The sequence below is a fragment of the Excalfactoria chinensis genome, chromosome 9 (assembly GCF_039878825.1).
Source record: "Excalfactoria chinensis isolate bCotChi1 chromosome 9, bCotChi1.hap2, whole genome shotgun sequence".
Lineage (NCBI taxonomy): Eukaryota > Metazoa > Chordata > Aves > Galliformes > Phasianidae > Excalfactoria > Excalfactoria chinensis.
In genome coordinates, this window is record NC_092833.1 from 2,269,003 (window position 1) to 2,295,073 (window position 26,071).

At 36.8% G+C, this 26,071-nt stretch overlaps 1 protein-coding gene across 2 annotated transcripts in view; it reads right to left on the reverse strand.

Moving 5' to 3' along the window:
• Positions 1 to 3,027: 3,027 nt before the first annotated feature.
• PER2 (period circadian regulator 2) overlaps positions 3,028 to 26,071 on the reverse strand; it is a 39,973-nt gene continuing 16,929 nt past the window's right edge. For both annotated transcript variants that reach the window (XM_072344997.1, XM_072344998.1), the window contains 20 exons: positions 24,550 to 24,704; positions 23,917 to 24,038; positions 22,303 to 22,504; positions 20,742 to 20,793; positions 19,359 to 19,501; positions 18,953 to 19,031; positions 17,415 to 17,521; positions 16,801 to 16,954; positions 16,304 to 16,412; positions 15,808 to 15,939; positions 14,736 to 14,829; positions 13,952 to 14,108; positions 13,751 to 13,869; positions 12,832 to 13,005; positions 12,326 to 12,586; positions 10,001 to 10,851; positions 7,877 to 8,063; positions 7,330 to 7,522; positions 6,595 to 6,745; positions 3,028 to 5,527 (listed from right to left, as the gene is read on the reverse strand). In XM_072344997.1, the coding sequence (XP_072201098.1) occupies positions 5,378 to 5,527; positions 6,595 to 6,745; positions 7,330 to 7,522; positions 7,877 to 8,063; positions 10,001 to 10,851; positions 12,326 to 12,586; positions 12,832 to 13,005; positions 13,751 to 13,869; positions 13,952 to 14,108; positions 14,736 to 14,829; positions 15,808 to 15,939; positions 16,304 to 16,412; positions 16,801 to 16,954; positions 17,415 to 17,521; positions 18,953 to 19,031; positions 19,359 to 19,501; positions 20,742 to 20,793; positions 22,303 to 22,504; positions 23,917 to 24,038; positions 24,550 to 24,704 (3,592 nt within the window). In that variant the 3' untranslated portion in view covers positions 3,028 to 5,377. The remainder of the gene's footprint in view (positions 5,528 to 6,594; positions 6,746 to 7,329; positions 7,523 to 7,876; positions 8,064 to 10,000; positions 10,852 to 12,325; positions 12,587 to 12,831; positions 13,006 to 13,750; positions 13,870 to 13,951; positions 14,109 to 14,735; positions 14,830 to 15,807; positions 15,940 to 16,303; positions 16,413 to 16,800; positions 16,955 to 17,414; positions 17,522 to 18,952; positions 19,032 to 19,358; positions 19,502 to 20,741; positions 20,794 to 22,302; positions 22,505 to 23,916; positions 24,039 to 24,549; positions 24,705 to 26,071) is intronic.

Genomic DNA, 26,071 nt, shown 5'->3' on the forward strand with positions numbered 1-26,071 from the left:
GCACTGATAAAGTCTATTAAGCTTGGAGAAGGGTGCTGGCATCCGTCTCGCGAAGAACAAACAACACGTTTCTCTCCAACATGCTACTCTCAATCCAAAGCCAAATTTTATATCTGAAAGCTGTAAATTATCTTTGGAAATACCCAAATAAGCAAGTTAGACTATGGAAGGTAGCAAGGTGATAAACTCCATCTCCATTTATAAACTTCTTAATCACATTAGGACGTAGTGTTGTGCTTCTGGAACCTAATTTACTGCCGGCCCACTCAGATACATCAATGATTTACATTACGCTGGCCAAGATATCCTGACCTTCCCCTCTACTACTTTAATTTGTCCTCTTGAAAGGCACTATGGGTAGAGTTATTGTTCAATGATTTCCTGAGCATTTGGACCCTCTGATCCTGCCAAACACATTCAGAAAGACTCCACCTGTAAAGCTATTGTTATCAGCCCAATGGGTAGAAGTTAACACTGTAAACTTCATAAGCCTACGGACAGCAAATTAGGAGACAGTTCTTTATCACTTCAAGCTAATTCTATCCGTAAGTGAAGTCTGTAAAACTGTTGGCAGTTATGTAGTCTGGTTCAATTGATGTCATTCAGCTGTGAAACTGACGACTGTAAACATTGTATACAGACACCTTCATTTCACTATTCTGTTAGCTAAAACCTAGCAAACAGCCCCCTTCACCACTCCAACACATTTTATCTGAAAATCCAAACCACAGATTCCTGGAAATTCTGTTCTTTAAATGTAAGATTTAGGCACCAACCCCTAACAGAAAAGTACAGGGAATGCACAAGCATTTTCATCATCAGGTCTCTGAACTGATTTCAGTTAATCTCACTGCTGACAACTGACTACTAGCAGTTTTAATGCATGGCCTGTCTGCACCCAAAGCTTTAAGAGCTTCTATTCAATGCAGTTAGGTAATCATCGTTTATGCACAACTAAAGACAAGGGAAGAAAAATTCCTCCATTCTTTCTATTATGAGGGAATCTTTCCTTGTTGCCATGTGATTAGGGCATGAGCCTTTTTCTTAAGTAAAGTCAGACCAGTAAAGCAAACTGACAAGGTTGTTATAAACCTTCCATATCAACCCTGAAAACACTGCCCTCTTCCACTACCACTAAGGAAAAGGAGCTGGTGATCTGCTCACTACCTTGTTCACCAGAACAAACCTTTGTCAAGTTACTTGCTCATAAGGGGTTATGAAATACTGGAATATTTGGAACCTACACTTACAAAAGTTACTTTCCTCCTAGGCTGTCAATCTGTCACTTTGCCAGAAGCACCGCTTTGAGTCGGAGGCTTATCAATACATTAGTTTCTTTCCATCGTCCCTAGGAAGAAAAGCAAACAATAATCAAGGACATTGTTGCTCAACAAGGGGAACAAATGTTCTCCAAATTCATGACAGCGGACTACAATAGGATGCTTTTCAGTACCTCATTCCTCTTTTCCAAGAAGATATTTTATATCCGTGATCACTATCATTGGGCCAACAGCACTTCATTGGGAACTTTCCCGGCATCTTATCTGAAATTAAAGTTACAAATCTTCCCTTTTACATCAAAGAATGTAATAAGCTCAGGAACACAGGAAGCTGAACAGAGAAAGAAAGGGGGCAGCAGAAGTGCCAGACTTAGTCACAGGACACCAGTGACGCCTAGGGGCTACAGAGGTGGGAGAAGCTGCCAGTCAAAGCCTGCTCCCTGCAGTGCTAAACAAGCAGTTATCTGAGTGCACATTGCCAACATGGCAAATGCCCGAAGTCACATTTGGCTTGTAGTCTTCTTACTTTCACCACTGGGGGAAATAAATAAATAAATAAATCACCAGAAGCGGAAATACTTGAAACATACCTTGCAATTTATCAGCAACACTTTGGTTCTCACACTGTAACATATCGGTTATCAAAACTTACACCCAAACACTCACATAACACCTCCTCACCTGAGCTGCAATACCCTGCATAAGGGTGTGACTCAGACTTGAAGGTCTGTGAACTGCTTTACCAATACACATGTCCTGCATGTTTTCTTATGCAAGTATCCGAAGTGCTACCATGGCAGAAGTGTTTTCAGACCTCGTGTACATAAAGCTTTGACATGTACATAAAGCTACTCAAGTATTTAGCATCAATTCAGAAGACTTATTGAACACATCATCCAAGCATACCTCAGGGTGCAGTAAATCCAGGTAATGCAGCATACAGCATGAGTTCCAACTTTGGAGTGAAGGCAGCTCACCTGTGTGGTACACTCTTTTGTTTTGGGGTGGGTTTTTTCTGTGCAGAAACACCACAGTTTTGTAGCTTGCAAGTACCTCATGACCACACTAAGAACAGCACCAGCTTTTCTGTTAAAAATAAAGTATCCTAAAACAGAGTCGGGGGGAAAAGTGCACCTAATTCAGCTCTGATAACCAGCATATTTCCTAATCTAGAAGGGAGGAGGTGGGGTGAGCTGAACAAATCTGACACCCACTTAGCTTCACAGCAATGCTGAGAAAATAGGAATATTGAGAATTCCCCACTTTCTCCAGCCATCAGAGTACAGAACAAGAACTTCAGCACAAACATTTCAGCCATCTTCAGTCTTACACCGTAGAGAAAGATGACTAAATGCCATACAACTCACATTCATTGGGCTTAACCAAAACTCTACCCATAAGTGATTGGTATAAAGATACAAAGGACAGTAGTATTTAAAGATGACATTAAACAAAGTAAAAAAGGGCAGCATGAACTTCTGCTGCTTCCAAACACCACACAGAACTCAGCCACATACTCTCTTGCAGGTATCAGTGTGCACACATTTTCAGAACAGCTGGTCAGTCTAAAGATTCTGCCTTACTTTTCATCACTAAGCTTTCAAGCTGGACAAACTGGCAGCAATTCAGCATAGTAAGCCACAACCAACTTGTGCAAGTTCTTGTTTGGTGTACCAGCTCAGGACAGAGCCGCAATATGTGTATTTTTTGCTTCTTACGTGGAGTAGAAGGGCTCAAGAAACAGAAAGACAACTAAAAATATATCTGTTTTATTTACCAGTTTTCTAAAAAGCAAAGTCATAAAAATTAGTCACGAGTGGCAAAACCAAAATATATTGCACAGTGTACAGAAACCATTGTTGACATGTTGACAAAGTGTCATCACAAATAAATCATCTTACAACAGCTTGGAAAAATTACAGCTTCAGAATCTTATCTATAAATGGAGGCATGTAGATTTAAAGTTACAGGAAAATATTTAATACCACCCTGTAAATGCAAACACTTTAAGGATGCAAGAATAAGACCGTAATTAAGCACATCCACAAAATGCTCTAAATATACTTTTCTCTTCCTTTCACTAAGTTATGCTTACAAGATGGTCATTGAAAAAAAAAAAAAAAAAAAAAAAAGAAAAAAAGAAAAGAAATGAGAACAAAAAGAAAGGAAAAAGAAAACCACAACAACAAAAAAGCATGCTAAAGCAAAGAAGTTCACAAAGTGGTTGAGAAGTCCCTGAAAATAATTTGTTTAATAATGATGCGCTCCTTTATATATAAAGCTTTTATTTTTCCCAAACCCTGGTCCAATTAAAACTATTTGTGTTTACACGTAATAAAAAACAAAAAAGGAATAGGTAATATGCTGGTATAGCTGCACTGTTCCATTTGTGATAGAAACATTTAATATATTGGACTGGAACACCAACATTTTAATGTTTCTCATTCAGTTTATATACATCTACTCAAGTTTGATCTTGCAGAAGTGTTAAAGACAGGAATCAGATCATGCTGATGAGCGTTTCACACTATGTTTAAGATACTCACTTCTGAAGTAGTGATTCTACTTGTTCTGTAACTTCACACATTCTAACTGAAGAACCTGTCTCCATTGCAGAATTCCTTATGACGCTGTCCAATTAATTCATTCATTCACACATTTCATCCACTAAGCAAATACCAGTCACTTCAGCATGTTTTTGGCGGTGCCAGATCTACCTTCACGTCCTCTTTGGATGCAAAGAGAAACATTTCCATATAATGAAAATAACTTTCAATTTCAGTGAATAGAAACATTATCTTAATATTAAAACAAACAAACAAAAAAGAACCAGAAGAAAAAAAAGCTTTCATGAAAAATATTTTAAGACAAACATAGCAAAGTTAATTGAGTTTCTCCACGTTTTTGACCCCCCAAAACCTACAAGCTGACATCTAGCAATGCTGCAACTAGATTTCTTCTAACTAATCAATATTGATAGTTACTCTCTTTTGTTCTCTTCCCACATCCAACATGTACAAACAACGCAAGGACAAAGTACACATATTGAAGTTGATACAATCGCTGAGGCATTAAAATTAAATCCTTGACAGGTAAGGACTCCAGCCACACCAAGTGTTAGGTTATGTAATCTGTGAAAGTCAATGGTATTCTCAAAATCTCTTTTTATAAGAAATATCTTCCAATTACGAGAAATGTCTAATCCTCTCTTGCCACATGCAAGTTTGATGTTTGTTTTGCCAAACAGAAAAATGGACGGCCAACATCCTAACAGAACAGACCAAAAATAAAGGTTAAATGACACCACATTTTGTCTCAGTCACTGGAGCACACACAGTCATCCTGTGTGTTTGCAAATTTTTTTTAGCAGAGATTTTGCCTGTAAATTCTCAGAAATCATGCTTTGAGATAAGATGCAGTTCATAGAATTGCAGTGTCCATTGAAACAAAAGGCTACAGAGTTGTCGGCACTCACCTGCGCTTCCTTAAGTATCCATGTAAGTATTTTAACCCAAGATCATCTTACAGAATTAATTCAACATTTCTCTTAGGCAAAAAGTTCCTATAGTCAACGCTATAGGAAAAAAAGGATGGCTCAAACTGGTATGAAAAGGGCAAGTGTGAACTGATTTTCTCGAAGGTTATTTCTTCCACTATGCTGGACCACTTCAAATATTAAGAGCAATGCTAAAGAGCTTCTAAGCAAGATTCCTAGAACAATTTATAATGCTGAACCGTTACTCAAAGATTTGAAGAACTATACGTTCACAAGGGGATTTTCAGTACTCACAGTACTCACTGGCCCACTCGGTAGGCATCAATGAAAGCTTTTATAGTTTACAAAGAAATACTTGAGGCATATAAGTGCAAAATATGAGTTTTTTTTTCTTTAAATAAAAGCTATACCATCTTCAACAATGTCCTTACTGGGAAGAGATTGCCACCATTTAAAAAGAGATTCTTTCACAAATGACTCTTTTAGAGTGAGAAAAACATTTGCTTTATGAACCAGATTCATCTTGCTGGAAACAAGATTAAAACCTTAACGGATCATCACTGTAATTTTGAAGCAGCTTTAAAAGCAACAGGCTCAAAGGCTATGTTTGTTCTTCACTGACTTGACTCAGAGAAACCAGATTGTTCTCCCCACTGTCTTCAATCATTTCATTAAGGTCCATTTCATGGATTTCTTCATCATATGATGTATAAAAATTGCTCTGTATATTGTCCTCACAAAAAATACATTCCTAAAATAAAACAAAAAAACCATTAAGTCAAAGGAAAAACAAACAAAAAAACAAACACTTTCCAAACATCAGTTTATTTACATGCGATCCCTGATTCCAAAGGAACCTGTAAATCTGTGCTACACTCAGGTGTATTCCATCCTCCAACTGCTCCCACACAATCAATTTATAACATAGTAAATCAGCACAAGGTACTCGACAACTCTACTATGAACAGCTACATCACAGAACATTTACAATTCTCACTTCTTATAAGCACTATAAAAACATCTTTTCCTACATTTGATTGCTAACACTGATACATTAATACGTTCAGGTCAGCTGCACTGCTTATGAGACTGAAGCCACTGCAGTTTCACACCTGCTGAATGCTCTCACATCAATGCTGCAGTAACATTAATAACAGAAGGATCTATTCAAATTCTATTGCATTGATTTTTGAAATGTCCATGAAAAAAGAGAGCCTTTGCATCTGATAGCTTATCTGAAAAGAAGCTACAGATGATGGAGAGCTTAGGGAAGTGGAATGCAATCATTTATTTGTAAGTAAAAATCACATATAACCAATAAAACTGCAAGGATTCTTTCCCCCTCTCCCCCACCATTTATTTCCTGAGCTACTAATCTACTTTTGCAATCTAGACAAGGAAGGATCCTGCAGGAAAAATTTAATACAGAAAAGGAAGACTGTATTCCCATCCATCACACACTTTCAAGGAAGAAATAGGTATAAGTTTCCATGCACAAAACAGAAACGTGTTTTTCATGTTATACGAGATTTTCATGCGATGAAATTGCTGCTTGCGTTGATACATAATTTCAGAGATTCAACAAAACTAGAAATGGCAAGGACATTTCTTATACTGAATTCACTACCTTGACTTTTCTACTGGGAAGAAGATTACCGGCAAGTTAAATCAAGCCAGAAGCCATGGCAAGCAAGTTTGATTTTAACTATTTCTCAGTATAACTGACCAAGATTTCTAAACAGGAATGGAAACTTAAAACAGACAGCTAATAACAAGCACTGTTATATGTGCAACAATAACAAACTGATTTAAACTTACAGAATTAGCAACAGTCTTTGGCAGTCCTCCTTGCTGGATCCATGGATGAACTTCAATAAGCTCTCTTTTTTGGTCTTCAGTAAATTTTGGTTGTAGTTTCTGCATTTGCTTTAGTTTCAGCTTATCTTCTTTTAAAACTGTTTCCAAATCTCTAAAATGAAATGTATTCAGAAATTGAGCTTCAATTCTTTCAGATAAGGTCACACAATCAAATGCAAGCTTTTTTCTCTTATTAAAAAAACAAACAAACTGTTTTTGTTCTGGATTGTTCAGTTTACAAATCTGACATTGGAAAAAAATGAAGTGTGATTATTTTAGCAGCATTCTACATTTGCAGAAAACTTTAACACATCTGCTGGCTTGTTGTCCTTTCAAATCCCACTGAGAACTGCTTGCTTAGCGCTATTAAGGCAATGCTACCAGTGAAACAAAGAAGTTCAGTACCCCTCTGCAGCTGCTACAGTGAGATCCAAGTTCTCCTTCAAGCAAGACAACCTGAATCAGACACTAGATATGCACATATGAGATATGCATCAGCCTACAAAAGAATACGCCTGACCAAGTCATTCTTCCCAAGAACTTCTCAGGTTGTATGCAAAAGATAGAAAGGAAGCAACAGTTCTTGACACTGACTTGAACATCTAAACAAGCTGTCTTCTATTAAGACAGTGATTCAGTTTACCCCACTCCCCCAGCGCACACGCAGTTTATGAAGGACTGAGGTACTGGAATTACCTAGAGGGTATCTGGTAAGTCATCATAACTGTATCATCTGTGTTTGCCATCAAAAGCCATATGGGATCCTGAAGAACATATTTAATGAAGTGCTCACTTTCTTCTATTTCTGCCTTCATTTTTGTTTTATGATGGTTTTCTGAGGAGTCGATGCTCCCAAAGTATTTGCTGGTATGACTAGTTTCACTACTGCCTTTAAAAAAGAAATTTAAGCTTCATTAGAAATTGTCAAATACATAGATCAGTTCTGTATTTTTGAAGCTAGAAATGGGTAAAAAGGAATGAAAAGCACAAAACATCGTTACCATTTAATTTCATTTCTAAACAGAAGGCACTCCCCTTTCCCACTACAGTAATCATTTACACATTTTTAAAACCTAAAGCTAAATATCTATTAAATTGCAATGGAATAATTAACTAAAAGTAAATAAATTTGAAACATGAAGGATTATGGTACTCTCTCTTCATTACTCGATTCACGTGATGTCTGTAGGACATCACACTCCAATGCTTCTAAAATGCTAGGAGTATTCACTGCCTGTATTACCTGTTCTGCTCCCTGACATGTCACAGCCGTTAGATCCAGACCCGAGAGATTCAGCAGCTGCAGATACACCGCTCCCTGAGGAAGCTGAGCCAGTGCCTGAGCACGCATCTTCTTGAAGTAAAATGTCAAGCAGGACACTGGACATAGAGAGCGCATCGCTATTTTGAGCATCCATTGGAGACTCAGCCTGGTAATAGGAAGAGGAGGGGAACAAACAACAACAGAAAATTACAGTCATCTCATCTCCAGTTCCTTACATTTAGTATTAATCCACTTGACGTGGTATTCTGCTAAGGTTACACTGCTTTTTATTTGTCAACATAAATAGTTACAAAACTGCTAAGCCTCATAAAAGTTGGCTTGGAGAATTTCAGGAGTTAATGTTGACAAAGAAATTAACAGAATACATTGTAATACATGAACTAGCTTCAGATGTATCCTCAGTGCTTTCCTGAACTAATGCCTGCTTTGCCTTCATGTTCAAATAAATGATGATGAAATTACAGAAAGTAATATTTTGTAGGGTTCTGAACAATGGGAAATAGCCTTCTGAGGGAATTCCAAAGGATTTCCCATCAAAAGTGTTGGTATTTTTTGTTATCAAGCTTACTTTAATCAAGTAGTGACATCTCAGAGCATGCAGTAAGTTTCAGCCTATCACAGATGCACTTCTTTACCATAGCACAAATCTAAGGTGTTTTACATATGTACATATATACATTATATATTATGTGTGTACATTATATACACACACACTCTTGATCTCAAGATTGTGAGACAGCAAGCATGCAACAGCAGAATACAGTAAGGTTTTGCATAATGTCAATAAAGTTTGGAAGTTCCACTAGAAAGGCAGATATAATAAATTCCTTTCTGCTCCCCCTCTGTTCATCCCCCTTAAGAATCAATATCAAGATTATTAGGTAAAATAAATCATCTGGAAACTGAGCAACTAAGTTTGTCAGAGTGAGAAGCAAGCATGTTTGTATGTTTTGCCTTCCTCCTCCACAGTTGCTAATGTTGGCACATGCTTATGATAAACTATACAACAAAGCCATTTAATCAGCTGTTAGCATCAGCACTAATTGCGCTCTATGACCGATTACTTAGAGCAGGTTTAATCTCAGGCATGCCAGTAAAAGCCACACCTTCCAATGTCTGCTTTCCTTTGAACAGCATGGAACTCAAACTGTAACCCTGTATACACTGCCAGTTGTAGTGAACAGTTACAACCCACATAAGAAGAAAAGCAGGAGGTAGGAGGACATTCTAGAAGGCTTAGGTTGCATCCCATCAGTGACTCAGCATTTGGAAAGATACTATACAGAATCCTTAGGCAACATTAATATAACAGTCTATATCATCATCATAGAAATCCTTACAGACTCAGCACTCCACCTGAGGTTTGCCAGATTATTAGTTGAATTGATCCACCAAATTTAAATGAGACAGGAAAAGAAGCTGACATTATCACATAGCTCTGTACAGAGCTTTAGGGCACAGTGCACCAAGAAAACCAAACAATGTCCGCAGGCAATACCTCATACTTTGTTTACAAACAAGTAGTCAAAATAAAAAGATAATTTCCTTTTTATCAGCTTCTTTCAAGACCTCAATTACAGGCTGCTTCACCCTCACTCCCTTCTCAGAAATTTACTACCCAAAAACTTTTTGCTAAACATTAAAAAAAAGTGAACAAATGATTTGAAATCTATTTTGGTGCTTCTCAATGAATGCATTAGCACTCACATTAAAAGCTGCATAACAAAACTAATTTGGGATTCGTTTTCAAGTGTCCTGGGGTAACTTCAGGAGAACAACAAGACTGCCTTAAACTTTAGAAGTTAGCAGTAGTCAAACAATTGGATTCCACATTTATACAGTCTACCGAAATCTGAGTTGACTAACTGCAATAGTGACTCCATCTCTAGAGACTGCAGACCAGATATTAAAATATAAGGTCCATGAGAGAGTTTTGAAAACGATAAAGCAGAGACAAGAAAATAGGAGAGGGAAAAAACCCACTATGGGTATCTCTACAGTTTAACAACCTTAACTATTCTTAGAGTACCAAGATTTTAAAAGGAAAACACACATTCCCAAAAAGAACACCAACATACTTACTGGTAGGGATCCCTTTCCACTACCATCATCAGTTGTCATGATTTTGCTTATGGCTCCTTCCTCATTTAAAGCTCCGTGCAAACCCGCAGGAGCTCCACTTTCCACAGTTTTTGTGTTTTCTTCTAACTGTAGAAGATTCAGAGGAGAACTACACCTTGACTGGAATAAAGGCGGCGAAGCCTGGTCTTGAGGACCCACTGACTGTGGAGTGCAGGAACGGGATGGCTCATTTCGTGTCTCTGTGACAGGAACCTTTTCAATTTCTGCTGGTGGATTATAATGGAATGGTTGCGTCGGAAAAAACGCCTGTTGTGGGAAAGGGCTAGGGGTAGTGAATGGGGGCTGCGCTGGAAATACTGTCTGTGAAGGGAAAGCAGGATGGGTAGGAAAATTGGCTTGGCTGTGGTAAAGTGTTTGAGGTAAGCTATTGTTCATTTCTGGGTAGACATAGTTGGGGAGCACAAGAGCTACAACAGGCGTCATGAGGGGGGCAGAAAACTGGGACGGTTGCATAGGGCAAGTATTTCCCGAGTCTGGCAGCTGATTAAATCCAGAGACTGAAGTCTCAGGAGCTGGTGGCACAGTTCCTGCTGCTGCTGGAAAAACAGGAAGTGGATATGCAGGCATAACAGTTGGAAAAGACATCGCTGAATAGCTTGCTTGTGAAGTGTCTGATGGTGACCAAGCAGTAGTATTTAAACCCTGAAGAGGAAAGCGATGGGGGAATTTAGTTCCAGAAGTTGTACTGTCTGAAGACTCCTGTGGTTTAATGCGTTTTGATTTCCTGTTTTTCCCACTTTTCTTCCAAGGTTGATCCATCCCAGAAGTTCCATTTCGTTGTCCACGGCCACCTGCAAAAACAGAATCAATGACCAAAAAATAAAAAAACCAAGAACAAAGAAGAAAACACACACCAGGAAGGAGCCTACTGGCAACGTGATGGATCCCCTACACACTGGCACTCCTAGAAGTTGCTCAAAACTGTAGTTCTGGACTTTAGTCTGTCCACTTAAATGGAAGGATGGGGAAAGAGAGATCTGATTCACTTTTACCTCTAGCAAGACAGCTGAGCAGACTGGGCAAGGCAAACTGTGCTGACATGACTTAGGGGAAGGAAAATAAACAATAAAAAAAAGAACAGAAGTGGATCGGTTAAGGCTCAGTGTATCGCCCAGTCAGTTCAATGGTACACAAAATAGTGGCTCCCAGAGGAGCTGCTCTAACCACTGCAGCAATTACAATGAAAGCAGTAGAGGACACGACTGAAGGCACTTCTGGAGAGTGAGGGCCATACAGGCCTGTGAAGAAATAAAAGCAGCAAAGAAGAGAAAGTACACAAAAGAATTTTGTGTGTGTGTGTGTGTGTGTGTGTGTGTGTGAGTGAGTGGAAAGAGCATTGAAACTTCATAAATTCTGCAAGAAAAGCATGGAACCTTAGTTTAGAAGTGAGCACCAACCAGCTCTTCCTTAGGTGAAGGCTACCAGTTCATCTCATTTAAAGACATGAATAAATCCACCAGACATCTTTCATATTTAAGTACTTAAATATTTCAAAGCTGTCCCAACTTTTAGTTTGCGTAAGGCTTATTTAGTCTGAAAGTTTATCAAGGATAGAGAACACAGAGCACTTTAGTGTTCCAGAACATGTTTCCTAAACCAAGGACCTGCATATCTCTAAATATATCAAAAATGAAAGATAAAAGAATTGGCAAGAAAATGCTTCTCAGTATCTGACTTCTCTTCCAAACAGAACCAAAATGGAAACAGTCAGGTCAGTACCAAGAACTTCTGAAACGTCAGCTTGAGTTCCTAGCCCTAACAAAATGAAACAACTCACTGCTACAGATAGCCTGTTCCACTTCCATCCCCCACTGACATTAACTTAATGGCAACCAAACAATTAGATTGTTTTGCCAACGACATAATAATGAAATGGGATTAACAGGCTATAAACAAAAGAAGCTGGAAAAAAAGCACTGAAAGATGGGAAGGCAGAAGGAAGGCAGAGAAAAGCAAGAGAATACAAGCACATACAGGAGAGAAAACATTCTGAAGTTGTATTTGTCTCTTGAAAGTAGATGCATAACAATAATACTATTATGAACCAATAACTAGAACATTAAATATAATAATTAATGTTTCAATAGTTACTAAAGTATATTCCACTCAATTATCAAAAGGTAAGGCTGTCACCAGAATTCTTCTATGGACTTAAACATAGCATGTGATTGTCACTGTTCACAGTGGCTCCCCAACACTGTTAAAAATGCACGTGTTCTCTCAACAGGATTCATTTCATATACAAAGACAAAACTATTGCCATACCACGTTCACCAGGCCTTCCTTTAGGTTTATCTTGTAAGTAGTAATTGCAGTGGGACTGGAAAATATTGAACCTCTTAATTTCTTTGAACTTATTCAAAAAGCTTTGCTCTTCTTTTTGCGTATGCACTGCAAGGACTTCCTTTGTAAGTCCCAGTTTTTTAAACGACTCCTTTTCCTGATTTACATGCGTAGAGCTGGATGGAGGGGCAGGAAGTTGATTATCTAAGACTTCTGCTCCACTTGGACCATCTTCTATCATTTCTACAAAAACAGAAGGAGTAAAAACCATCATCAAGAGAAGTGTGCATATGCATACTACAAACATTGGTAACTTCTCTCTAAAAGTTTAATACAATAAATTCTGTCCTTATTTATTCAATTTTTCCCATGAGAACACTTCAGCTATAAACAAGACAAATTAACAAGTAGGTACCAGGTGTTCTCGTCTTCGAGGTTATACTTGCTGAAAATCAATATTTTGGCAAGGACATGAGCAGAAACCATACCTAATTCAGGTTGTGGTTTTTTGTCTCCAACATGAACAATGGTGCTACTGTAGCTGCACTGACTTGTGAGCGATACAACACTTTCAGGTTTGCCAGGTAAGGCCAAAGAAGTTAAGTGAGCACCAACTACTGGGGGACCACTTGATTTACCAGATGCCTTCAACACAGTAGAGTCTACTCAAAAAAAAAAAACCAAAACAGAAAAATAAAGGAAATTACATATGTAAATAAGCAATATGTTGCTAAGGTACAGAACAGCAAAGCCTTGTGCATTTCAATTGATTTCACACGTTTTACCAAGAGTGTCTGAGGAACAGAATGACTTCTGGGCAAACAAATCCAATCCTTTACTCTCAAATACAGTCATGACAAGTTTTTCCAGTGAAGGACTTGATCTTTCCTGTGCGTTACTCTTCTTTGATGGTACAACTTTGGAAGCTTCTAGTCTTTACCAGCCTAAGATGAAGTCCCTCCCAGCTCCCATCTTGTTTTATGTTAGTCTCACACATAGCTGGTTATTAGCTGTCAGATGTTAAGTTTTGCTCTAAACACCTACCTACTTAAGATCTTTCACTTGAAAGCTGTACACAATAATCCAGCAGAGGTCATACCAATGCCTTGTAAAATGTTCTCAAAACATTCCTGCTTCAGTATAAACACTCAGCAAAACACTTCAGTGCAAGACTTGAGGTTAGCCTTTTCCTGACTAGCATATGCTGGTTACCTGGTCATTCACAGTTATCTGTGCATCAAGAAGCTAGCAAATCCCCATCTACGCCTATCAATTAGAACCACAGACTACAGATGACAGCAGAAACTGTGTGCCTAAGCTACACTGGTCATTATTCTGACAAGAAGTAACAGCCAACTGGCTGCTGGCAAAATCAATAAATAAATAGAGAAATTAAAGTAAAAATACCTCCTAAGGGTTGTATAGCATTAACAGATGCTTTTTGCTCATGAACACCAGAATTCACACTTGATGAAGGTTCACATTTTCTTTTTGCTGTACCAGGCACATTACAACTCTCCAAGTATCTAAAATAAAGGAATTTAACAATATTAGATATGTAAGTCTGAAGCCTAGAGCTCAATGGTAATTTACACACTGTTTGCTTACCTGATGACACTATCCAAGCAGCTAATCTGTTGATAAGAATATACAGGTTGTTCTTTCCATGCCAGCTCTTCAGTGGCCACATTTTTAGGAGCAGCTGTAGCTGTTGTATCCTTTCCTACTACATCTTTCGCCTGACCACCAGGACCATTTTGTTTTTCTGTGAAGAGATTGTTATTTTGCAATCACAGCATTGATTCTATTAACTTCCCCTAGAAGTTTCAGTAAAACAGCAGAAGTTTTCTTTTATGCATATTTCTTAACAGAGCAGAAGTTTCCTAACAGTGTAGAGCAAGTAAGAAGTTTGTGTGTCTTCATATATGAACACTGTGTAAATAGTCCCCTGTTCTTAGGTATTCTTGAGGAGTAAGGTTCAGTTTAGTGTACAAAAGTTATAAAATAAGCTGTTACTCATGTCTACTAAATTTAAATTGCACCAGGAAGATTTTCATTTATTGACTTAAAAATTCCTGAAGTTTTGTGAAAACAGGAATAACAACATCCTCCATCTAACAGGAAAAAGGGGTATTAGACTTGTGAGCTACAACTAAGGCTAAGGTACTGCAAAGCTCTAGGACATCTTCATTCCACGTTACATCATTACCAATTCAGACAGTTGGGTCACATGTTTTCCTGAACACAGCAGAGAGATTAAGGACAATATAAAGAATAACAGCACTTATTTGTTAAAATTGATTGGAAAGAAACTGGAAAACCCCTTACTCGTGTTACATCATACACCATTGCAATAAACTAGTGCTTAGTTAACTTACTAGTAACACCTTACCTGCAGAAGGCTCTCTCTTATGTTCCAGTTTTCCTTTATTCTCAGTGAAAATATGCTGTCCTTTAGTTTTGACCTTACGGGCATCTTGACTTATCTGGAAGAAGGCCATTAAAAACACTTATGAAATTCTCACATAAGAAATCATGTACAGTGCTTCCTAATTTGCTACATAGCTCAAAAGTAATTTATCTGCAAAAGAAAAATTCCAGAAGCTTAATTTGCTTAAGGCACTAGTGTTTAAGGACTGAAAGGCAGCAAGTGACCATGTTGGCAAGCACAGCAGTTTGCTACGCCTGATCACAAAAGCATAAATCAAGTTCAGAAGGTTTTGCCTGAGTGATGCAACTAAGGAAAAACTGAGCCTTAAGAAATCAATTGCAGTTCAGGAAGGCTGAATAGGAATGCCAAAATGACTTCAGATCTTAGAAAATAGTACAGTTCCTGTGACTGCAACCATGCTCAGTACACTGCTGCCCAATTCACGTTGCCTCTATGGCATAGTTCTGATAAGCAGAAGCACAAATTTTTGTTTGTACTTTTTTTTAGTTTTTAATGTCATTAGTTTGAAGAAAAATTCTCACTACCAAATGGATACAACAGTGCCCTTTAAAGTTAAGTTTTAAGCAAAAAAAAAAACAAAAACAACAAACAACCTTTCAGTCTATATTATACAGTGCATTTTCTGCAACATAAAAAGGTCACAGGCTATCATTTTTGTATGCAGTTATTACTGCATTTTGTTACAGAAAACAGGAGGTACAGACTTTCCCCTCAGAAGAAACTGCTTTCAAACATTTTTTTTTTTTTTTTTTGCCCAGAAGCAAGCACATAATGGGCATCAGAATGTGCTAAGTGTCCACTTGCAAACCTGTAATTGTGCTTCAGTACCCTGAGACTTCATCTACAGCGCAAATATTTATTCCTCTTGACAGAAAGCTTTTTTCCATATTAAACAAATGACAACGCTTTCCTTATACTTCTTCCCATCCCAAATTAGAAAGAGTTATGTTATAAGTTAAAACCTACTCAGTTTTTTATCTCATACTTGAATTTATAAAAATAGAAAACTTACTGTTTTATCCTTTTGTGTGTCATCATTATTGTTTCCTGTGCTGTCACTGGAGGATGCCACACTCATTAAGTGTTCATGTGAGCCATTGCTACCTAGGCTTCCATAGCCACTGGATCCACTGTTGTGTACAGGCTGTTAAAAACAACAGAATATACGGTCTCTGCATGCCAGCTTTCAACAAAAATGGAATAGTTACTAATAGTTCCACGTGAGGTGAAAGACCTATTTTAGTTTTTTTGTGCAGTTTTGTGTTTGTTTGTTTAAGTTGGCTGTATGAAGATGCCATAGCTGTACTAAATCCTTAAATACCAGCTGGAGCTTTAACACACTTAAGTGAGTCATGCTTGGCAGTTGAACACAAATAGTTTCCAGGACTGTAGCCAGAAATCCCAATACAGTGGAACAGTGGAAGATAGTTAAACAAAACATCACATTAGGATAAACACCCTTTCTTCAGTGGGAATTTAAAATGGTGACATGAAAGCACATGCTGTACCTGTAGTAATAGCCGATATATTTGCTCTGTGATCTCCTGAACACTGGGGTGAAGGATTCTGTCCTCCGTATAGTTGGGAGCCGCAAAAACATCTTCATTTAAGGGACCCCTGCATAAACCAAACATATTCCATTCCATTACAAGTGCAAGTACTTAAGTTGCAGAGAGACTGCATCCTCAATTTGCCATCTATATATAGTAAACAGGATCTGATAATTATTCTATTGCAACTAAGGCCACTGAATCTGACTGAATGCACATCCTCACTCACTTTGAGCATAGTTTCTCTTCTAAAGCAACTCTTGACAGTACTGAACTGTTTTATATTTTGTCAAACTTCCTTTATTTAAAGCAGCTACTACATCATTAACCCAAATATGAGGAAGAAACAACTCACGTTGAGGGGAAATTTTTCCCCTCTCTAAAACCTCTAAGGTTTTTCTTTAAGAATCCCTAAATAAGCTGGAGGGGAAAAAATATCATGACTATTGACTTACGTCCTAACTTTGTGTCTTCCAATGATAAATGAAACCTTTCGACTCCAAGGATTGATGAAACTGGACCAGCTAGTGTCCATGGTTATATAATCTCCATTTCTAGTGCAAAACCTGATGGGTGAATAGTCAAAAGGCTGTCCTCCATATTGAAGTACTGTAAAGAATGATTCAAAAAAACATCAGTTTAATATTTGCACTTCTAATTAACAATTCAGAATTTAAGATGATTGAAGAGACAAATTCACATTTTCATAGTTAGACATTGCAAGAATGGCTCACTTTTTTCTCATGGACTGTTTATGAAGTGAGGAAGACTACACATTAAAGTATGACATCTTTTATCATTGCACTCTCAGGACAATTTTCTTTATGTATGAAATATTCACATACGAATTTGCTTACAGCAGACATGCTTCACCTCAAAAGCGACCATAAGAAAATACTCCATTTCCTCATTTTGCATTAAGAATCAAGTTGTAGAGTACAGAAATACTTCAGTATCTAATTCTTGAAGGTAAAAATGTAATCTAATATTTGCTTAGGCCTTTTCAGACGTCACTTTTAACTTTCAGGGAAAAAAAAGGTATTTCTTCCACAGCAAATAGATTACATACTTTTTTTGTGAATTGCTAGCATTAAGGGTCTGTCATTTGGATGAAGATGCACCAAAACCGGTGTTCCTATTAAGTCCTGAGGTAGGTATCCCAACAGAGGTACAGCTCTGGGGAAAGAAAAACAAAGAAAAACACTTATTTAGATAAATCAAGTGAAATAAATGCTTACTTAACCTTTAAAATGTTTCCATTTAAGCTTTATTTACTCCTTTTCCTCTATTTTAAAATTTAACTTTCGGGAAATAGTAGTGCCAGCTTAGTAGTAATACTCTTTGAACAGTGCTGTTTTATTGGTCTTTTTTGTTTGTCTGTTTTTTGTTTTTAATTTGCTTCTAACATTACAAAACAATGCTCAGACCAAAGTCAAGGAGTCTGCTACACTAGTTCTGTCTTTTCTATGCTGCCTAGCTCTACAGGCTGAGTACTTACCCTAATTTTAAAAGAGCATTAATAAAATTTAATCTTATAAAACTCTCATGAAAGTAAATAGTACCCCCGATCTATGGGCTGCTTGCCAAGGCTAAGGATCACACAGGATTACTGTAGCTGAACCAAGCAGGGCAGTTGACCAGGGTACAAGAAAACTTTTTCACATGCAGGTTGTGAGTTTAACTCTGCAAGGAAACAAGCTTATTTATTAGAATAACCGAAATTAATGTTCTGGCATTCCTGCAGAGTAACTTCTTCTACTGATGAGATGAAATCACTTATTGAATTTATTGAGCTTTCAGGAATGAGGAATCAATCCCCGTTCTGAGATGCTTTTATGGTAGCCAACTCAGTTCTCACTAAGAAAAGAAAATAGAATAAAACCCCACACTGTCACAAAGAAAGTCCCATGTAAAACAAGGGAAAGAGAAAGCAAAAGGAAGGGAAAAGAAAGCCTGTGTTTTCTACTCAGGAACAAGCAAATTTACCCTTACATTCTTATAAGATACGATATTTCAAAGCACATCCCTTTCCTTAAAAGCTTTAGAATATTGACAACACTTCAGCCTCCTATGCCTTCAACTCTTTTTCAAAGTAGTATCTTCCATTCTTCATAGACTTCCAATTTCTGTCATCCACACCCTCCAAAAGGTAATAGACAAAACTGTCCAGAAAACTAAAGGAAAGTTTGCTTTACATCTTAATTCCTGAGCCTCTGTGAATGACAAATTCACATGCATCACATCTGGCTATATTGATAGTTTGACATGAACTATCATCAGCTTCCATGACCATCAAAGCAACACAAAAGATTCAGCCAGTAGAACCTGAGTTGTTTAATCATGAACATAGAATGTTTGATGTTTTTCTTGGTTGTTTTTTGTTCATTCAAAATGATGTAATGTTACATTCTATAGATTTAAAATAAATATATATATATAAATAAAATAAATAGAAGGCTCATTCAGGTAGTGCTTTCTGACACAGGAATTTCCCTGTCCTTGGATTCCATTCTTTGAGTTTATTTTCCAGGCAAAAAACAGTTTTCCCACTTCAAGACCACAGTGTGAAGTGATTTCATACTTTATTTCTTTAATTAACTAACTTACCTCTCATCTACATCCTGGAACAAACAGGTTGGTGTGTGTGTTGTTGTAAAAATTCTTTTGTCTGGAGGAATTCTGGGTGCTGAAAGAAAAATGAAAGCAGATTAACGAATATATTGTGCATACACATGTTACTTAAAACTGCATGTTTCAATCAAATGCTGAGTAAAATCAAAAAATCTGCTTAAGTGCATACAGGGAAGCAAGTTATGTCACAGCCTCCAAACAAGGGCAGAGAACAGAACCAATTATAGTGCACTTTTATGAGATCACTGATGGAATTTAAACACGTAAATTTCTTAGGCTGAAATTCAGTTGTGCTAAACTGCAGAGAAGTTCCTGTAGCAAAATACTAAACAATTCTAGATTTCACAAAACAAAACAACTATCTGTCCATTGAAATGATTACCTTCATAACCAGAATGCACTTTTTCTGCAAGCAGCACACAACAAAGTTGGTCCTCTGCTACTTCTGGATCTTGTACTTTGATAAGGTAAGGAGTCATCCGAAATGGGTGATAGCAAATCTCATTTTCACGCTCTTTTCCTGCACTAATAATTACACAGAGATTGTTATTTGCACAGACTCATCTCACACTGAACAAAATTTTATCTACTGTAATTTCCTTAGTTACAAAAGAACCTTATAATAGATCCTGAAGCATGACTATTGACTGCATATTGACTGCAATAAAGCATTCATTGTCATCTTTACTGCTTAAAATAAGACCCATAGCTGCTTTAAATGGAAACTGCATGGAAAAAGAAAAGTCTACCTCTTACGATAGATTTTATTGATCCAATAATCTCAATCTGATATTAATCATCATTTTAACCTTCAGAGAGATTAATATAGTTTTATTTTATGAAGACTGTTGTAACTCTTCAGTTAATAATTAAATACATTATTTTACTTGGTATTTATCCTGATTTAAAAAAGAACAAAGTCTCAGAAGTTTTACCTATAATTGCAGTTTCTGACTTAAAAAGAAACCAAAGAATAAGAATAAAAACAATACCTAGTGATAAAATATGTATGTATGTGTATATATATATATATATATATATATATATATATATATATATATATATATATATATATATACACATACACACACACATACATGTTAGTAATGGAGGTTATAGCAGTATGGATTTATAAAGTAAAAGCTTCTGGTATCAGTGTTATTTGGAAGAAAAGGCATCTACAAAAACACCCACTCCAACTTTTTGGAGTTTGTTTAAAATATACTAATACCTTAATTATCAGGTATTTATTTACTCCAGAATTAAGTAATTAGTAGCATTTCTGGAAGAAGAAAATGTGGGACCTGAGAGGCAACAGATAGCAAAAAGAAAACCAAAAGAACCGTAGCATCTATTGACGGCAAAAAAGACAAAGTTACCCTCATCTATCTTTACTGGGCATTTGAGATAGATATAATTTGCCATTACTCTTACAGAATGAAAGAATCTGTAGCAGGTGCTGAGCACAACAATTCAGCTAACACAAAATGAAGGCTTTCTCCACAGCTGTGAAAGATATCATATCAGCACTATTTAGGGTACAAAGGTCAATATTCAGACTGATTAACTTCTAAGGTGTAACTTCCTGCAACCACTTAGCAGTTCTCTGCATAGCTTCAGCAACAGCTAGATGACAAGCATGTGCTTGGCCTTAAATTCACATTATGGAATAACAAGAAACTTTAAACTATGTGATTCTTATAAAGGTCAGATACTTTGTAATGCATGGTTTCATAACACTGAGTCTGTTATAACTTTGTCTTACCTGATGCGACAGAAAAATGATTTCTCTTCCATGCAGTCCTGGGTGGAAGACTCTGAAATTATTAAACATTTTATAAAAAGTTACAAATTACTATGACATTATGATGTTAAATACAATAACTATAAAAGGGATGTAGCCTGTATCCCTCCAAATGTTTTAGGTTCCCAAAAGCCTTTGATTTTATGCTTTTCTGAGGCTGGCACGTGAATCACAGCTGCTTGTTTAGTAAACCTTATGGCACAAACATATCTAAACAGTTCTTTGGTCTGAACTGTTCACTTATCAACTTTTTCACTAACTTGCAGCATTAACCAAAAAAGTGAGTTTCCACGACCCCTCCAGGCTGGACTTCTTTCCTAAAAAGGACAGTCAGAGCATCAAATACGTTTGCCAACCTCCACCTGCCCAGCAAAACCAGGCATCTCTCACAGCTTTTCTCCCTTCTCCTTTGAAGTCTCCTTCCCTCCTTTTGAAAAACTGGCCACAGACTGATTTGCAAGGCACACTCTGGTCTTTCAGAGACCTCACTGTGCAATATTTCCATTTATAAAATAAGATGTGGATGTTGGTACACAAGATAAAGTACATCTATTTAAACTGCATTTTGGATATACGAAACTATACACAAACATTAAAAAAAAAAAAATGTAGAAAAAAAAAAAATCAGTAAGTTACGTAGGTGAGGAATGTGAACAATCAGGATCAAATGGTCAATACTGAACCTTTTTTGGGCCAGAGGTTGGACCAGAGACTTCAAAAGGTCCTTTCTGATCTATTTAGTGTACACATTACTTTGTTGTTAATTGTTTCCTCAAATTTAATACAGTTCACATTCTGACTTAACTTCATAGACTTAGTCTACAGGGGTTGGAATTTCAAACATTTAGAGCAGAACCTGAAATACAAGTGTTTGCTTAAAATAGTTGGCAGATATCTTTCAGTTCCTAACAGCTGTCACTGCACAAGTAAAACAACCCTCTTACAAATACTAAGTGACTTAAGAGATCTAACCCTTCAATATTAACATGTCTGACATCATTTTCCTATGGCTAAAAGAACAGATACACAAATTATATTTGCTAAGTGCTCAACAATATTAGCTGTAGTACATCTTTCTATATAGTAATTAAGGTGGCCCGTATACAAATCATAACCATTTTAGAAATAAGGCAGAATATTATCTTTCTTTTATCTAAAGAAAAAAAAAATTAAACAAACAAACAGAAAAAACCACCTCTGGTCATTTGATTGCAAGAAAATTGTGGAAGACAAATCCACTTTCAGCATGAATGTCTAGTTTAATTTCAGTCATCAGTTGGATGAGAGCAGCCCAGGAACCAATGAATAATAGCTATCAGAAGACTTTTAGCCAACAGACAGGCTTTACTGATTCATAAAGGCATGTTATACGTGCCATATTGTTCAGAGATGTTCTAGCAATGCATGTGTGCTATACCCTCATGCAGTGATAGGAAAAGATGAAAGGACATTAAAAAAGAAAATAGAAAAAAAAAGAGCATGACTGAAGAACAGAGAAATATCTGCTCTTGGGAACACTCACCAGCTCTGCTGCAAATATTCCAAGATGGCAGTCTGTATGGGGTGGTAGAAGTATAGAAAACACTGACATCCTGAGGTGCCAATAACTCCACAAATTTGGCATTTTTAAAATAACTCCTCTTGCAGCGCAGAATAGAAGCAGCTTGATCAGAGATGTACACAATTTTCCCAGTAATCAAAGAAACAGCTACAGCAAACATATCCTAAGAAGAAAAACCTCAACATTAGGCAATTTAAAATACATTCTTCGATGTATTTATTGTTTAAACAATAAGACAAAACAAGACACCAAGATAAAAGTATTACGTTTGAAATAAAAAGGAAATAGAATAAAGACAGTTAAACCACGTCTATTTATGGAACAACTTAAAACTATGTGAATTGTTTTCACAATAATACTTGCGCTACAGCCATATTTGACATTTATGAGATACAGCTGCTTTATGAAGAGTTGTTTATGTTAGTTTGTTCATCCACTACATAATGAAAAAAAAAGTGCTCTAAACCAGTTGGTAAAAATAACGAGTAGACAGGTGGGAAAAAAAGCCCCAAACATACACAAACTTCACTTGTATTATTTCTTGTTGTATTTGTGCTCAACACAGAAGAGTTCCCTGCGTCATAAACTTTAGTGCCCTATCCACTGTTACTGTACACAAGCCTAAGAGCTGTCGTCAGAACACTGTATTTGTAAACTCATGCTTTGGATCAATTGATATTTTGTTCAAGTTGCACTCTAGACTACTTTATTTGTTTCACCTTCTGGACAACTTTGTTATTCATAGGTTCAACAGAAAAATAAGACTTCAAACTAGGAAACATCCTCTACCTACCCATCATTTTATTAATTTTGGAACTACATAAGATTCAGAAAGAATCTTCAGGAAAGATAGTGGAAGGCACTCTAAGTTTGGATGGAATTATTGTCAACTTCCCATTTCCAGTGTTCTAGGATTATTATGGGAAAATAAAACATTCATTCTGACTACTTCTAAAAACCTACATTGATCACCATAGCTGCTCTTATCTAAAGGAGAAGACATTACCACTGGATCACAGAGTAAGCTTGTGCCAGTTGCAGAGACCACAGATACCACAGCAGAGGACTCAGCATCACACAAATTCAAGCACCTCGGTCACTTTTCAGTCACATAAACACAAATAACAGTTAAAGCATCTCAGCTCCTACACAACTGACAGCTCAAATGATTCACTATGTCTCTATACTAAGCTTTGTAATGAGATACACTCTAAGTGCATCCCTTAAGCATCCTAAGAAAACTAATTATTTTACACATTTCACAGTGCATTACATCTCATGGATATTCAGATATATCACACTATTGCCCCTAAACATGAGGTACAATTCTTATGACCAAGTGTTTAAGCTATTTATTTCCCACCTAACTCACAGGAAAAAAAAAGATTAAGTGCTCAAAGTTTCTCCTTCACACTCACTGGAAGGCAACAGCCAGCTTCAGATTATTGGCCTAGTCATCAGCTTCTACCTTGTATAAAGGAGGCATGCTTGAGAATTCCTACTCCAGAAAACATTTTACATACATTGTGTAATTGTGTAATGACATACACTGTGAAATTGTCTCAGCATACTCACTGCATTTTTCATGATGTATTCTGAGGTTATAGTCTCAACTTCTTCCACCGTGTAAGATGACACATTGAGTCCAGAAGGCTGGGATTCATTAATCATCAACAATTGGTAATATTCCTCATTGGCTACATTAAGAATATTAAATAATTTATATTCAGAAGTAAAAATCACATTAGTATGTAGACAGCCTGGAATAAATTGATTTTTTTCTAGCACAAACACAGAATGGGCAGTTGGAAAGTCCAGGTACTCTCCCAAATGAGTTCTTCCACAGTGGAATTTCCTCATCAGTAATTTCCTCATCCATGCACTTTTATCCGTTTTAGCATATTCATATATGCATCGTATTATAGTTTGGTCTTGTTTGACAGTTTCAGAAATTTGAAGATAAATCACAACTATGCAAACAAATTTACAACAAATACCAGTAAAATGCCAAGCATCTGGCAAAGCTGCTTTAACTCCCAAGCAAACTCGTGTTAAGGGTCAATAAATGAGAAGACCATGCAAATTCTTGCTTACTGAGGTTCTGAAACATAATAAACTCTGCTTCATAGAGACAAACATTTAAATTCCTATTTAAATATTTAATTTTACCCAGATCACTTTTATTTAAGCAGTATCATACTTGATTACCTTTAACTTGTTTAATGCTTTTAAGGGCATATTTCAATGTTGTGAGGACACTAGATTTGCCTTTAATTCTCTTTTCAGCAGGAAGGTGAGCTTTCAGCTCTTGTAATGTCTTCAGCAATTCCTTTTGTGTTTTGGCTTTAGTAGACTGCTCACTGCTGTAAGATTAAAGACAAATAATAAAATGTTACTTGGATGCTTGAAGTAACGCATCATCCTCACAGAAACTCAAATACACTGACAATCAACACACACTCAAATTTGCGCAATTAGCCACATTAAACTTTTCTATTACTTAGCAACAACATTCAAAACTCGTAGTAATTCTTAAATTAGCTACAATGGCCTCAAATGGAATATTTACCACAACCAGAAATTTTATTGTAAAATATAGACTGCCTGTATGTGAAACAGTCTGTCTATATACATATATACACCCAAGCACCAGTGAACTTTTTTTTGCACCAGTCTCCCTTCCCCTTTTTTTTTTTTGTGGTATATCCCTTAGTTCCTTTAAAATTCAAACTCTCAGAAATGTTCATGGACTTCAAAGTAGAGAAGCAGGAGGTCCACTCAAGTCTTCACCTCCTGTTCGAGCAGGTTCTCATAGGAAAGGTCCCTGAAAAGGGAATGGCAGTGGGAGAGCATCAAGTTAACAAAACAAATGGAGAAATGCTTGGAACAATGTATTCCAGTTAAGCATGGCAATACATTAAGTAACATAAGGAAGGCTTTGTAAATATGAAGGGTGAAGAATCAGAGGAGGCAGCTGGAGACAGATATTAACATTTCTCAGTTGCATGCTCAAAAGTGTTGTCTCAATGCAGAAGGTCAAGCTACAGCAATAATCAGTGCTAACGCTAGAAAATTGCCTTCCTTTGCAATCCCTGTTATCATTATTTAAGAATGATGATAAAAATCAAAAAGGAAAAGGAAGGAAGAGAAGGGATGGAGAGGATGACAAAGATGGGTGACAAGTGGGCAGAAAACAGTTTAAATATATACATATATATATATATATCACCTCATCTTTGTCATTAAAAGAAATTTTAAAATTAATTAGTCACAACAATTTAGAGGATTTCAGACCTTTTCTTAAGTCTCCCTAAGAATCAGTTTATTCTCATGAAAAGGAAGGTCTTCTACTACCACACAGCTGCCATGGCTGGCACTCTCCATGGAGTTACCCTAAGGATGACTGTAGAAACAGTGATACTGGCAACTGCACTACCCTTTCTGAAGTATTCAATAAGTGTCCTCAACTTCCAGGAAACTTTCAAGAGGATTTCAGATTTTCTTTTTTTCCCCTGAGAAATTTAAGAAGTTCTTCAGGTAGATCAACTCATCTGACAGGTTTGGGGTATACTTCACCCTCAATGCTTAGAAGGTAAAAATCTGCTGGCACTAGAATATATGGTCATAGTTCTTGCTGCACCATAACATTATGATAAGCATATAGTACAGTTACTCACTGACTATTTTATACTGAGAAATAAAGGCAAAGGACAAGAGAATGTTATACTCC